The 15,188-nt window shown below is 46.8% G+C and overlaps 5 protein-coding genes across 5 annotated transcripts; 4 read left to right on the top strand and 1 right to left on the bottom strand.

Moving 5' to 3' along the window:
• Positions 1-313: 313 nt before the first annotated feature.
• On the top strand, positions 314-1,711 carry BP5553_08581 (Uncharacterized protein; the record flags this gene model as incomplete). The annotated part of the gene is made up of 3 exons (XM_032017204.1): positions 314-434; positions 551-678; positions 731-1,711. 3 exons carry the CDS (start codon positions 314-316, stop codon positions 1,709-1,711), a joined length of 1,230 nt encoding a protein of 409 aa, XP_031866635.1.
• Positions 1,712-2,427: 716 nt separating this feature from the next.
• On the top strand, positions 2,428-7,159 carry BP5553_08582 (Uncharacterized protein; the record flags this gene model as incomplete). The annotated part of the gene is made up of 28 exons (XM_032017205.1): positions 2,428-2,466; positions 2,517-2,600; positions 2,705-2,726; positions 2,827-2,855; positions 2,911-3,072; positions 3,129-3,153; positions 3,271-3,285; positions 3,351-3,389; positions 3,472-3,520; positions 3,574-3,657; positions 3,777-3,787; positions 3,845-3,998; positions 4,077-4,363; positions 4,474-4,512; positions 4,656-5,040; positions 5,093-5,149; positions 5,211-5,227; positions 5,380-5,435; positions 5,494-5,506; positions 5,565-5,602; positions 5,766-5,785; positions 5,961-5,980; positions 6,159-6,201; positions 6,329-6,435; positions 6,496-6,649; positions 6,769-6,794; positions 6,851-6,889; positions 7,020-7,159. 28 exons carry the CDS (start codon positions 2,428-2,430, stop codon positions 7,157-7,159), a joined length of 2,154 nt encoding a protein of 717 aa, XP_031866636.1.
• Positions 7,160-7,487: 328 nt separating this feature from the next.
• On the top strand, positions 7,488-7,901 carry BP5553_08583 (uncharacterized protein; the record flags this gene model as incomplete). Its single annotated transcript, XM_032017206.1, has 1 exon — positions 7,488-7,901. The coding sequence occupies one exon, from the start codon at positions 7,488-7,490 to the stop codon at positions 7,899-7,901; it is 414 nt and encodes a 137-aa protein (XP_031866637.1).
• A 1,122-nt stretch (positions 7,902-9,023) lies between these two features.
• On the top strand, positions 9,024-12,319 carry BP5553_08584 (uncharacterized protein; the record flags this gene model as incomplete). Its single annotated transcript, XM_032017207.1, has 10 exons — positions 9,024-9,770; positions 9,822-9,930; positions 10,065-10,180; positions 10,231-10,442; positions 10,496-10,776; positions 10,838-10,966; positions 11,022-11,128; positions 11,180-11,638; positions 11,689-11,917; positions 11,973-12,319. 10 exons carry the CDS (start codon positions 9,024-9,026, stop codon positions 12,317-12,319), a joined length of 2,736 nt encoding a protein of 911 aa, XP_031866638.1.
• A 608-nt stretch (positions 12,320-12,927) lies between these two features.
• BP5553_08585 (Uncharacterized protein) lies at positions 12,928-14,354 on the bottom strand (the record flags this gene model as incomplete). Its single annotated transcript, XM_032017208.1, has 3 exons — positions 12,928-14,121; positions 14,188-14,236; positions 14,293-14,354. 3 exons carry the CDS (start codon positions 14,352-14,354, stop codon positions 12,928-12,930), a joined length of 1,305 nt encoding a protein of 434 aa, XP_031866639.1.
• Between the last annotated feature and the right edge of the window lie 834 nt (positions 14,355-15,188).

Here is a 15,188-nt window from a genome sequence, read left to right on the forward strand (position 1 = left end):
GTATGATTCCGGGGTCGGGGGATGCGGCAATTCGTACCACTTTACTTACCCCCGTTGAGACAACAGTCTGATGATGTGCATCTGCCAGGCTCGGTACGTACTCGTAGTAGCTATTATACCATAGATACTTCGTTCTTAACATTCAACTCACCACCAACCTCCACCCATCCCAGAATACAACACCTATTATGGACAGCAGCATATAATGTCTGCTGAGACGAGTCAGTGGATAGCCTCCGTCTCCGTGTGAGAATACAATACGAAGACCAACACACACGATCAACAGCCTCCCAAGCGGGGAACCCCAGGAGCTATGGATACCCTTCAGCTCGAGCTGGCCAAGTTAGGGCGTGATGCAAACCTTACCCAGAGTATTGCGGATGTCGACAAGATTATCGAGCAGCTGGAAAGAGCACGGGGCGCTATAGTGGAAGGTATGAACAGCTAGTTATCCCTCTCAACGGTGGCAAAACCACTTGCAGGAATCGGCGAAGCATCTTAATGGGTCGAGAGCTCTTGTATTCTTCACCGTGCTAATAATGTTCCTCAGATCCGAATTCAGCTTCTATTACATTGGCAAAGCTTCAGAATCCGCTGAAGCATGGCTTCGACAAAGTTAATGAGGACCTCAAGAAGATACACCAAGGATACAACAAATATGGAAAGGCACTGGATAAGGTACGCAGATGATGTCCTACTCTTGCAGATGATGTCTTAATAATATATTTAGAATTTCCCAAGCAAAGCATTGCCCACCGAATATGACGCCCTGGCATCCCATCCTGCCCTCATAAACCGAGCCATCGCCATGCATCTCCTCCGAGAAGGACAATTTTCGGTGGCGTCAACCTTCCTCGAGGAAATACAAGAACACCCGCCTCAACCCACTCCCACACCAGGCACGCCCAATCCCTCCGAAGAAGACGAAGTGGACCTTACATTCCTTAAATCAAAAGAGCTACAAGACAAGTTCTCGAACATGTACTCAATACTCAATCAATTAAAAGCGCGAAACCTGCGCCCCGCAATCGAATGGGCAAAGGCCAATAGTGTGGAGCTCGAAAAAAGGGGCAGTAACCTCGAATTCGAACTCAGCAAGCTGCAGTTCGTGTGGCTCTTTTTAGGGCCATCGGTCAATGGTCTTCCCGACGACGTACACAATGGCCTGCCTGGCGCATTACAATATGCCAAAGACCACTTCCAAAGTTTCCAAATCCGGTATATACGGGACATTCAGCAACTAGTAACAGCCATGGTATACCGGCCCAACCTGCGCGACTCGCCCTACTACCGTACATTTGACACGCAAACAGCATGGGACGATGTTTCGGCCTCATTTACACGCGAGTTCTGCTCTCTTCTCGGTCTCGCCGCCGAATCACCCCTCTACATCGCCGCCACAGCTGGAGCTATCGCCCTCCCCACGCTCCTCAAACTGGCTTCCATCGTGAAAGAGAAACGGACAGAATGGACGACGCAGAATGAGTTACCGGTGGAGATTGCATTGCCCCGTAGTATGATCTTCCACGCTATCTTTGTGTGCCCAGTTAGCAAGGAACAGACAACAGAGGACAATCCGCCGATGATGATGCCGTGTGGACATGTTGTTGCGAAGGAGAGCTTACAGAGACTAAGCAAGGGAACTAAGTTTAAATGCCCATATTGCCCGAGTGAGAGCCAGGCGAAGGATGCGAGGGAGATTATTCTGTAGATTGTTAGGATGGCTAGGTGGACTGGTTATTGAGCGTTTGATTTCTATAGCATGGTCTAGGAGTAGCTGGAGTTGGTGAGTGTCTCTTCGGTTCGGTTAAGGGTCAATGGGTTATTCTATAGGGGTTCCTAGGTGCTGCTCCATTGTTACATATCGGATGCAGGGAGAAGAAATCCTTAGGGTCATGAAATGCAAGAGTCACGATTGCCACTCTCTGGATTTCAACATATATGACACATGTGATTCACGTTTGCCGTACGGTCCATCTGCATAGAGGTGACCTACCTTACTAGATAGGCCTGTACCAATCTAGCGTTATCCTTTGCATCTGAGTGAAATATGGGCTGTTATGGTATGGATGAATATACAAGCACCTGGATAGTCATCTTGTAACCTGTGAATAAATCAAGGAACAAGCTTGCTTAATAGCAGCCATACTCCGGAGCGATAGAATTACAACCGAAACAATCACTACTCTTACAAGGCGGATAATAAATGCGGAGTCCGTGAAGCACAACATTTCACAGTAGACAAGCTCGTGGACCCTGCTCGTTGTTTAGGTGCATCCTACAGCACCCGGGTGGTTAGGGGGTTTAGAAGGATATTTCTCGCTAATTCCGGCCGGCTAGACAGAATCGTCATTTGGACGTTCACAGGTCATCCCCATCTTCCCATTTTGCCAACCTTCAACATCAACAAGAAGCACATAAGTAAAGATGCATTTGATCACTGTGAGCACTTGTGCGCTGAACCAGGTATATTTCTCCCATATAGCATTCATATAAGTTTACTGACGACTTGTCAGTGGAGTTTAGACTTCACAGGTAACAGGTCAAGAATCATAACCTCCATCGTCCAAGCCAAAGCCGCTGGCGCTTCTCTTCGTACAGTACGTATTCTCGCAGCGATCCTTCCACCCTTTAAGCTTCATAGCATCTGTCTCTTTCATTGCCCCTGTTCAAAGCAACCAAACTGACTATGGAATCTTCACAGGGTCCCGAATTAGAAATTCCTGGTATTTACGTCCCTGGGCCCTCTCTAAGCCTCTCGATATTATTCAGCTTGCCCTCTCTAGCAGAAGGTTGTGTTTTAAACCAGAATCTAATTTCAGACAGGCTATGGCTGCGCCGACCATTTCCTGGAGGTATGACTCTCCCCGCATCACGTGATTATGACATGTTAATAATATGTTCTTTCAGGGCGATACGGAGCTCTTCTCTTGGGAAAGCTTAGCAGAGATCATGAAGGATGATCGTACCTCTGATATACTCTGGGATGTTGGGCTCCCGATCGCCCATCGTAACGTGAGATATAATTGTAGAGTACACGTCTATAATAAGAAGATTCTTCTGATTCGTCCTGTGAGTAGACTTGCTCCCTTTTATATTAAGTATGGACTAACGAGTCTCTTGTTTAGAAACTATCTCTTGCGAATGACGGCAGTAAGTTCTATTCAATAATCTCTCGTCCTTCTTTCTCTATAACTGCCTTGTCTATCCTGTGCCCTGGTCTTCCAGTCTAGTCTGTCTGAAGAACGCTGCTAACAGAGGATATATTAGATTACCGTGAGATGCGTACGTGGAAACACCAACTTCTGCATCGCATACTGAGTTTTCGTCGTTGTTGACTTGTTGTATAGGATGGTTCACCCCCTGGACTACGAGAAAGGTCGAGGAATGTAAGTTCACCGCCAAGTCTGCTATTATATTCCCAAAACAGCCTTGGAGGCTCCCAATTTCTAAGGCTGATCACGTATCTAGACTTCCTCCCAAGATCAATCGCAAAGATCACGGGTCAGATCAAGGTGCCGTGAGTGTATTCGAAGTGCTGTGCTTGATCAGTCATGGTCTAACAGAACATAGCTTCGGTGATGCTGTCATTTCTACGAATGATACCTGTATCGGAGCTGAAACTTGCGAGGAGCTGTTTACACCAAGAGGACCTCAGTAAGTCTTCCGGCGTGTCAGCAAATCTTCTCCGCATATTTGCTGGCCGATGAAGCTATATCTATTTCTCACTCCGATGCCTTTGTGAAACGGTTGCTAACGAGTTTTCCACGCCGCAGCATCGAAATGGGTAAGTTTTCAGGTCTCTCTTGTACTATCTACACAGATTTGTTAACAAATCGAACAGGGCTAGACGGTGTTGAGATTTTTTTGAACGGCAGCGCATCTCATCATGAACTGCGGAAGCTAAACACTCGCATTGAACTGATTAGAGAGGCGACCTTGAAATCAGGGGGCATTTACCTCTACGCAAATCAGCAAGGTGCGGATGGAGACAGATTGTGGGTAATCCCCCGATGAGCAATTCGATTCATTTGGACACTCTAGCAGAATAGATCTGACTTCCAATGCTTGAACAGATACTACGATGGCTCGGCCACTATATTCGTCAATGGAGCCATCGTAGCGCAATCGTCGCAGTTCAGTTTGAATGAAGTTGAGGTAGTCACTGCGACGGTTGATCTTGAGGAAGTTCGATCCTTCAGGTCTTCTAAAGCTCGGGCGATGCAAGCCCGCGAGACGGTAGGGTATCAGAGATTTCCTGCCGGCATGAGTCTCTCTAGTGATATTGATGAATTCGATCCTACTCTAGCACCTTCAAAGGAAATAAAGGTTCGATATCATCTTCCAGAAGAGGAGATTGCACGTAAGCTTCCCTTCCTTCCTTCCCCTTGTTCTTAGTTACTAGAATGCCGCTGCTTGAGATTTGGTGATGAAATGAAGTTCGACTCGAAGTATATGCTGACGACAACACAGTGGGGCCAGCCTGTTATTTGTGGGACTACCTTCGGCGCTGTAAGTCTTACGGTCATCCTTCCCTATTGTGCCATTCAGAAGTTGAGACATGGTCTGAACTCTTGGCTACCCCTATATGCTCCCCAAATACCTTCCTACCCCCTGCCGCCCCCTCAGAAGGAGTAGTAACTTACTCCAAAAAGCCAAACAAGCCGGATACTTCATCCCACTATCAGGTGGTATCGATAGTTGCGCCACCTCGGTCATAGTGTACTCTATGTGCCGCCTAGTTCACGAAGCAATTGAGAAGGGCGAAAACCCTCTTGTCCTTGCGGACCTGCGCCGTATTGCTGGGGAAGAAGAAGACAGTACTTGGAGCCCATCCAGTCCTCAAGAGATTGCTGGCCGCATATTTCATACCGCTTTCATGGGCATGGAAAAGAATTCGAGTGTAGATACGAGGAAACGAGCCCGTGATCTTAGTGCAGCAATCGGCGGCTATCACTTGAATTTTGATATTGATACTGTGGTCTCGGCCGTGACAAATCTTTTCAGCGCTGTCACTAAATTTACTCCTCGTTATAAGATGTATGGGCACCCGATCTCATCGTATCATTAATTACTAACTGTGGTGTAACAGGCATGGTGGAACCAATGTCTCAAACCTTGCCTTGCAAAATATCCAGGCCCGTCTTCGGTAAGTAGCCTCTCATGTTTTCTCGTTGTCCATAAAGGAGAGTACTAACTAACAATACTAGGATGGTAATGTCGTACAGTATGTGACTTCTCTATTTAAATGTTGGGAAGATAGTTGTATTTGGTTGCCGGAGATGGGGTTTCTGGTCTCAGTGAGCACTAGAGCTAGGTCTCAGCAACTATTTACGCCCACTTCTACCCAATTAGGAGCGTTAGCTAACACCAAGAAAGTGTTCGCCCAATTACTTCCGACTGTCCGCGGGCGCACGAAGCCTGGTTCGCTTTTGGTACGTGATCCTTGCATTGCACTTCCCTAAAAGTCGAAGAATCTAACTTTTCAATCAGGTATTGGGCTCAGGTAAAACATACACCAATATAGATCAAATATCGGGCATTTTCACTAATAGGGTATTTAGCGAACGTGGATGAGTCGTTGCGGGGATATTTCACCAAGGTATGTGTTGTCCTCGTCCAAATCCTTTTCGTTGTAAAGGTGCCTACGGGTGTGGAGATATTCGTTTAGAGTGCCGTCATCGGTACAAACGTGTCTCCGCACTAACGTCAACTTTCGAATACCTATCCTTACTGAGTGAGAAAAAGCTGACCGAATTTAATAGTATGATTGCAGCAGCGCAGAGTGAGCAACCCCCTTAGTTTTGCTTTTCCTGACACGAACGTAATCTTGATTTCGGACATATCTTGGAATTTCTATCAATACCGTGATTCGAGAGACACGGTGTGCAAGCAGAGACTACTGACACACACTCCATCCACCTCTAATAGAAGTATATACTGACTTCGAGCACCAATAGTATCAATCCAATCGGTGCCAGTGAGTAGATTCTGTGGTCTTATTCCTTGCACCGAGAACATATTAGTCTCTGGGATATGCTCCTAGACATTCCCTCTCGAGCTATGTTCTAGGGCATGATTTGCAGCCATTGCAATCATGGGATTTTCTCAAACTCTCGCTCTGTGCCGAAAGATGCATACGCTGACCGAACCTAAAGTATCAAAAACCGACCTCAAGAAGTTCATCACCTGGGCTGGAAAGTAAGTTGTCCCTCGAGATCATGATCGACCCAGCATATCATAGCTTTGGTTCTGGGGCTTAACTATATTATCCCCATCTACACAAACGGTTTTGCCAACGAAGCATGTACTGACTCAAAACATGAAGAACTTTCGACATGCCGCTCCTAGAGACCTTCGTAACCGCAACGCCAACTGCTGAGCTGGAGCCAATTGGGGGTGCGGATGGCTACATCCAAAGTGATGAAGCTGACAGTAAGATTATTTACACCCAGTTTTGGCCTGCAAACGCCTTTAGCTGATATCGGAAATTAGTGGGCATGTCATACAATGAGCTTTCCGTGTACGGTCGTCTCCGCAAAGTCGATAAGCTAGGGGTATATTCAATGTGGTCTAAGCTGGTGCACGAGTGGGGCAATCTCCTCTCGCCTCAGGAGATCTATGAAAAGGTTCGGTGGTTCCACTGGTGGTGAGTAATTTAATTTATTTTTATATTTCCTTGGTTAGGAGAACGGACTGTAGTGGTGGGACATAGCTCCGCTCGTCAAACCGTTGTGTAAATGGCAAAACTAACGAGCACATTTACAGTTATGCCATCAATCGTCACAAGATGAGTACGTAACCTTCCAGGCGTAGCACATATGCCCCTTGCATGCTAACAACCCAACAGCTACCATAACGCCATCGTACCACGCCGAACAATACTCACGTACGTACTCTGCTACTACCTATATTCCCCCCATCCTCCTCGCATTCCGCATTCTACACAAAGCCCCTATTTAAGCCCCAATGCCGCAAAATCACAACATGCAATTTACTAACCAGCGCCACCAAAACAGCGGACGACAACAGATACGATCTTCGACCATTTCTTTATCCTCCGTTCGAATACGCCTACACGAAAATAGAGAAAACGCTCAAGGCTATGGGAGCTGCTGCTACCAAAAAGCCAGAGGTTAAGGGTCAGAAGGAAGACTAATTTAAATGGAGGATTAGCTGGTCCTAAAAGGCTAGACGTTTAGCGGTTCAAGAGACTGTACATACCTTCTCGATGTCCTGCTATCTCAGCACTAGAATTTATCGCGAGTTTTTTAAACGATTAGTATCCTGAGCTTTCCAATGCTATGCTCTGTTAACTTTTATGATTCCAGAGGTCCGTGCTAAGCTAACCTTTGTCGTCAAGAAACTCTGCCCAAATGGTACCTAAGGTACCTACCTACCTCGCATCTTCAGGTGCATTTGCGGTTGCGCTTCATATCGCACAATTTATATTTTTTAACAAGGTCATTCGCCCCCACACCTCCACAATGTCTTCAGCCAAACTCGACTTCGAAATGACGCCCGAGCTCGAAGTGATCCTTCAGCGAGAACTTCGAGAACCAGGCACCTGGCTACATCCTTCCATGAAATCCGATACACAAATGGATGGTTTTAAGGTGGTTTACAATGCGGAGATGACGCTTCCCGAGCCCGATGATAAGAATGGGCTTCTAGCATGGCTTGGAGTTAACGAGGGCGCTTCCGAGAAAGTATTAAAATATTACGAACGTCTTGTTGCCAAGAATCCCGATGGCCGTTTGTACCAATATAAATCAGACACACCAGAATCTATCTTGGTTAATCATCTTTGCGCCATCTTTCTTCTCGGTAGGGGCCAGGAATGGGACTTCGATGAAGCAGAAGACTTTGGTATACAATATTTTCTGTTTTATTACATTTAAACCAACGATGAATAGAACTGACATTTGCTAATGTGTATTGAATCCAAAGAAGAATATATTAATCCGGCATTTCGTATAGGCTTAAAGCCTGAATTCGCATTGTTATGTAGTTTGCATCCAGATAATAAATGTACACCTGAAGAGGGGGAAAGATAGTATAGTCAGACACCATCGCAGCATGTCGGGGAGTTAGTTCGAAACTACCATGCTTTGCTGCCGCGTTTGTGAGAAGATAGAGCAAAGGACACACTACTTTCGAAATAGGAGGTGGAGGGACGGGATATGGGGCCAATCACATCGGTACCGTAAAGAATATAGTGAACTTCTTGCGCGACAGAAGGCTGAAGCGGAGTAGATTATGTTTCAAAAAAAAAAAAATCAGTACAAGAGAGAGATACCAAATTGGTTTATGTTAATGTAACACACTTCAAGTTCCTATTCAAAATATCCCTATCAAACTGAAGTCAAAGTCAAAGTAATAACAGGGTCAGATTGACTCTGAATTAGCATCAAATAGCTTGTATCTTACTACAATATACATCTAAGTAGTATTGTTTTATATTCTCTATCTCCTACCCTAGCCGAGCTGCGTCCCTGGCGCCTGTAGGGCTAACAAAGGGGCATAATGGGGCTCGCTTCGTTGCGTTTATGCTTAAACAAAATAAGCTTCCAAGAACCTTAATTCTCTTCACTCGGGATCATTATTCAGAGAACGCAAGTGAAGCCTACCGAACAGTTAGTAGTCTTCCTTTTCTGGGGTGGTCTGATTGGATTCTGAGGAGTATTTGGAGGCTGAAAACACAACCCTTCCCAGAACAAGGGCCAATTATCTTGCCAACTATCCTAACAAATTTGAGCGGCACAGCCTGCCTATGAAGGACAAGATGAGCCCTACTCCCTACCAAACCTGCCTGATCCGGGCATGTGCTGTCGCATCCTGCTGCTGGCTGCAGCCTACAGTTCAGCTTATGCGCCACCATAATCTATCTCCATCTCCGTCCTAGAAATATAAGTCGGGTGGATTCGTGCAAGCATGGCACCTCATAAATATGATGTTGCTTATTATCAACGGCCATTTCCAGCCACATGCACCACAATTTTTGGACTCAAGACTGATGCAGGATGGCAGCTCGACGGCGCTCAGTTCTCAGTAGCGTCTCGTCCGAGCCTACGACTCCTCGTGCGGATCAGGATGTTTTCATTGATATGCAATATGCTAAGCACACTTGTACCGATCCGACGGCTTTCGTCACCGAGCCTTGGAAGTACTGTCAGAACCCAACAAACACCTACCTAGGCTTGAGATTCGACCAGCGCGAGAAATTCAAGTCAATGCTGAACAAATCGCACTTGAGTCGAGTCGAACATGAAGTTGAGCGGATCGAACAGACAAGGGTCAATTTCTGTTCGTATGACAGAAAGAAGCAGATGATGGCTGAGCTGAACGATGCCCGCCGCGAATGGAAGGCCGAAGTTAAGACGAAACTGAATGAGTACATCGAGAATATCCGAGAGACACCAAAGTACCCAGAAGGTTGGAATCGCAACCAAAAACTGGATCTAAACCACCTTGAGCGGGTCAACAAGGCATGGAAGGTCGAAGACAATTCCCAGAATTCAAAACTCTCCCCAAACCTGGAGCCGGAATACGGACTCAAAGCAGGCGCAATGTACTTCCACAAATCAGACTCTGGTTATGGCCCTTCTACTTACTATCATTCGAAGTTTCTTCCTGGGAAGTTTCCAAACCAAAAATTGCCAGTGCACAATTTGCTCGACGATAGTGACCTGAATCCTCTCTCTGAGCCATGTCCAGCGGACAAATTAAGATATTTTCATTTTCCAACAAACAATATGCTTTGGATCGAAGTAAGATACACCGATCACACGGCGATTTTCAACTGATTGGAAGACCTGCAGAAAGCCATGGCACGCTACTACAACGAGGATGATGGGGATTACACCGATCTGGTGGCCCCAGATAAGATGTCGAAGGCGGAGAAGCTACTTTGCCGCGAATTCTGGCGCGGTCAGTTGCATGGCGGTGATATGGGGAGCGCCCCAATTCATGCGCGGCATATGAGATCCCGATGTTCTATCATTCCTTTCCGTACAGTGATCCCCACGGCATCTCAACACATGTATCACTAACATGAAGCCTAGATCCAGGATCGGGGGCTTATATGCAGCGAGATGCAACGCCAAAGGATACAGCCTCGACTAACAGTCCCCAGGAACCACCCATCCCAAGGACAAAGCCTAAAAATTTTGCAATCTTCGTTAGACTCCCAGTTCCTATGCATTTCCGTTTACTAATTTACTATTGAAGTTGCCTTATTTACATTGGGAAACTGATTCCAGGAGATCAAAGATGGCCGAGGTTATCAAGGAGGAAACATTAGAACGCGAAAAGAAGTCACCCATCAAAAAAAGGACCGAGATAGAGAGCAAAACAAGGAACCTTTTTTTTAATGCTCTTCATTCTGGGGCATCCAAGTCTAGAAGGCTCGAGCAACAGATGACGCGGTTCAAAAAGCCCGAGTATTGCACACCACGAGAAGGACCTTAGTTTATATACACTAACAATCGCCTAGGAAATCTAAGCTGGGTCGATATCTCATGGGTGTTGCACAAGTTGCAGATGAAATGGATTACGAAGCAGATGAGCGGCTGCTAAGGGAAAATCTTCATGTTGACCCTCCTATGCATGTTCGAAGAACCCTCGACCAAAGCTATTTCCTCACTATAGATGATACTGCAGTTCGTGACAGGGATCAGGTGGTTTACCGTGAAACCAGAGAAGGGCGCAGTTTCTACTCTATGAACACTCGAGTCGTCATGGTTGATCAGCTCTGGTTGTGGATATTGGATGATAGTGAGTGGTTTCTCAGCGTTCCAAACGAAGAGGACAAACCGAGTCCTGACTCTTCTTCTAGACACCATCATAACCTCCTTTCCAAGGCGATGGGGCAGAAACAAGCCGGATCCATCCGGTGTACACAAAAGTCTACGGGTGCGTCTTGCTCATATTCCCGAGGGTCAGATCCAATCAATCTATGACTTAGGTATGATCTCACCCTTGACGCAACGCATGGAAAGTCTCCTAATTCTTTTTGGCAGCGCTCATCATTATTGACCAATGTTCTCGGGTATTTTTCGATCGAACAAAACCCCTTGATCAAAGACCCGAGGTTATGGACATCTTTGCTTCTGCCATAGGCCGTGTTGTGAGTCTTAAATTCTTTAAAAGTCCGATGTATCACGCTAACTAGCTGTAGACTGAGCGCACGACCATCGCATACGAGAGCTTCTGGCTTAACATGCAACTCCGCTCACTCAATCCACCCCCTTACGGAACTGAGAATACGGACCACAGGTACCCTGACATCAACCTAGAAGGTACCCTACTTCGCGAAGTACAGGATATTGCCGAAGAACTTCAGATTATGCTTCGCATTTATAACCAGCAGCTACATGTTGTAAAGGATCTCAGAAAAGCACTTGGTCACATGAATGGAGAGTCCAAGAACGAGCCTGATGAAATGAGAAGTCTCGTGAAGCTGATGGAACTCTGGCAGAATCAGAATGCCAATAATCCAGGCCAAATTTCGTTGATCAGGAAAGATGTGGTTCCAGAAAGTACGATCGAAGAAGCCAATGATCTGTTGGAACTGATCAAGAACCGAAAGTCTGAAATCCAAGACTTGGAAGATGCGGCTCTTAAAACTGGTCAACGGGTGTGTTGGGTGTGAGCTCTTTCTTGCGAGAAGTTGCTAACTGATTGTAGCTGCAAGGTCTGTTATCGCTCAAGCAACAGGAAGCCAGTATTATCGAAGCCAAGGCAGCTCTCCAGCTAGCCGGGGAGAGCGTGAGGCAAGGCCGTGCCATCATGGCCTTTACAGTTGTGACGATCTTCTTTCTCCCTCTCGGATTCTTTGCTGCATTCTTTGGGATGAACAATCAAGAGATAAACGACGCACCGTGGATGACTCTGGGTCAACAGACCAAGTATATGTGTAAGTTCGCTCTGTCATTGTCTCCCAGACAGACCTAACAATGAACTTTATATAGTTGGAATTTCTGCTGCCGTCATTACAATTTCAATCTCCATGGCCTTCAGCCCATGGACACGAGCAATTCTCACAGTCTTAGTCAAAGTCCCACTAGCGTACATTACCGAGTACACAGGACTACGACATTTTTGGATGGATCACATCATAGATCACCAAACTCTTGGCAGGAAGGGGCAAAAACGGCTTGATCATATCTATAAGAGACAGGAACGGATCGCTGCGAGGCAGAAGGAAGAAGAAGATAAGAAAAACGAGGAAAACGCAAAGCGGGATCCGGCAGCTATGTTGGTTGAAACGTTTTTGAAGGGTAACGTTGACGGCAGAACTGTGACTGAGATGGTTTGAATATGTTCAGGCGTACAGGGCAAAGGTACATAGTTTTCTAGCTTCAGTCTGGACGAGATAATGTAATAAGTTGATTATTCTAAACATCTCAGATGGAATAAAAGCCAATACTTAGTAGTAGTAGTAGTAGTAGTAGAAGTAGACGTAAGGAGTATAAGTATACTCGAGCAACTACTTTTTATAAAGATCTAAGAATAGCTTTCCTTTGCAATAAGCTAGATATTCGAATAATCAGACTTATATCTACTTTTAAGTAATAGCTATTAAGCTTTATAATATTAGTAAAAGAGGTTTATCTAAATCCGCCTAATAATATACTATAGCCGCTCTTTCGTATAAAGTATTAGATGGCCTGGTAGATATAAACCACGTTCATAAGGTACTAATGTAGGTAATGCTTTCCTGCATGTATAAATGCGAGAGTAAAACGGCACAGATATCACGTCAAAGCATATCAACACGATAACGAAGGCTTTATCGAGGTTAGGCACCCATATTCCTTATTGTTTGCTACCAATACACCGAACCAAAAACTCCATGCCAGCATACTGGGATTTTGTAATGGAACTCGTGGGGATCATGTTTGAGAGAAACACTTATTTATGCTCCTATTCCGGCTTCTTTTCCTCGCCTTCGGTGTTCGAAGCGGAGGGATCCCCCACTGCAATATCCCCCTCCCCGCCCTCTCCAGCCGCCTCCTTAACCCGCTTCTCAGCAGGTCCGATATCCTCCTCTGCCTCCCGCTTCGGCGTACCAGGTGCAGCCGCCTCCTCGTCGCCCTCCTTCATCTCCTCATCCTCATTCTCGTTCGACTCCGCTTTCCGTCCAACCGCAGCCTCGACATTAATGCCCTGCATGTTAACTCCAGGCGTAGGACCAGACTGCGGGCCCATATCCTCCATCCCGATTTCCTCGGGCCCCCTCGCATGGGGTACCTCGTCCTCCTCACCCATACCATCCGAATCTCCTTTTGTACCTGCCAGCTGCGACGCAGGCACCACGCCCGCGCGCTGTTCCTGCCTCAGCAGCTCGCCCTGCGTAACCCCTCCTTCTGCTCTCAATGCCGCGGTACCATCATTACCATCGCTCGAGGATGAGGCTACCGAGGCTGTGGCTGAGGATATCCCGTTTACGGACACGGACACGGTCTCGATGCCTCCCGGGCCATTGGGGCCTTCGATCATCTCCGTGCTCTCGGTTTTGACTTCTGGGGAGTGACTGCCTCCATTACTACCATTGCTGCTATTTTTGCTCAGCCACGGTATAGGTGTGAGCAGCGCGCCGCCTAGACTCTCGTCTGAACCTAGGGCGGACTGGGAGATCGTGGCGGGGTTGCCCCAGGTGATCGTTAGAGGGTCGGTGGTCCCGTTTGATAAAACTGCCGCGCTGGAGGGATCCGGGATGGCCGCGGGAAGGGGGAAAATGTGCGCCCCTGATGTGACGTGTACGGTTCGGTCGACGGCATGAAGGTAGGAGGAGAGGATGCGGTAGTGTTGGCGGGGGTAGAGGATGAGTTCTGCTAGCCGCTGGACGGTGTGGGGTGGGTATTTGGAGAAGAGAGATTCTAGAGTTGAGGTGATAGATGTGAGAAGGGTTTGGACCTGCGTCGGGAGAGAAGCTGATGGTGACTGTACGCCTGGAGGAGGGGCATTCTCTTTATCTGTGGATTGTGTGGAGGAGCCGCTATTTTGACTTGATGGGTCGGGGTTTATGGTCTGGATTGGCGGGGAGGAGGATATTGATTGCGCTGCGGGTTGCTGAGGCGGGGGAGAAGATGGGGATGGAAACTCGGTTTGCACAATCTAAAGTCTGTTAGAATAACCGTTGAATTGCCTTGCCCTTATCGCAAGATATTGAGCTGTCCTTACCTTGTGTAATCTGGGTATCAAGCGTGAGAGGAGGCCTGGCCACAGCTCACTAACAATCTATTAGCTCGAGTCAAGGGTTAAGGCCGGCAAAGAGAAAGAGCTTACTAGTCCATGGACTTGCCATCGGCGAGAGTTCTTAAGATCTCATCATCAGTATCGAGATCCATTTTTGTGGAATTGAGGTTTGCGACAAGATTTTACTGGACGAGGTCGCGATCGATAACAGCCAGCCAGGTTGACGCGCCCGCCTCGGCGCGGAAGAACGTTACTGCGAGCCCGAACATGAGCTATGGCATAGAGGAACAAATCGATGTTTTTCGGGAATAACATCCTACGATGTGTCAAAATTTGTAGAACATTCAAACACTCGGCCGTCACAAAGTGAGGTCATTCGCAGATCAGTAGCCTTCGTCCTCTGCTACAGTATTTTATATAGGAATTTGCTGGCGGCCACATCCTCCACATCCTCCCGAAATTGAGGCATTCGCGACACTAGCTACCTACCTTAACCAGGATCTACTAGATAATATAATCTTTGACTCCCTACCTGTACTTACCCAGGTACTGTCACAGGCTTTAGTGACATGCATTTGATTTCCTTCCCATCGTCTGGAAATGCGTCATCCGAGAATCTGAGGAGCTGGGCCGTGAGCTCTCGCGGATGCGACAGTATTGACAAGGTTCGCCGGAACTCCCGTGTCGGTTTTCTTTCTCCGAACCGTACTGACCCGATTTGTTTAATGCGAATTATCATTATCTTCCTGTCCAGACTTAATATGATATTATATAGTTGATCATATGGATACCAAATATAGCCAGCGCGACTCGAACAACCTGTTTCGGGGTCAGATGTGGAGAATATAGCGGTGTTGTTGCCGAAAAACACCGATTTAACGAGCATCTCTACAACGTACTGCAGTACAGAGTACAGAGTATGGAGGTGTAATTATTATCTAGATGGAATGAAAGACGGCATCCGTGATTTGTAGAGCAAATGATAA

The sequence above is a fragment of the Venustampulla echinocandica genome (genome assembly GCF_003357145.1).
Source record: "Venustampulla echinocandica strain BP 5553 chromosome Unknown scaffold_8, whole genome shotgun sequence".
Lineage (NCBI taxonomy): Eukaryota > Fungi > Ascomycota > Leotiomycetes > Helotiales > Pleuroascaceae > Venustampulla > Venustampulla echinocandica.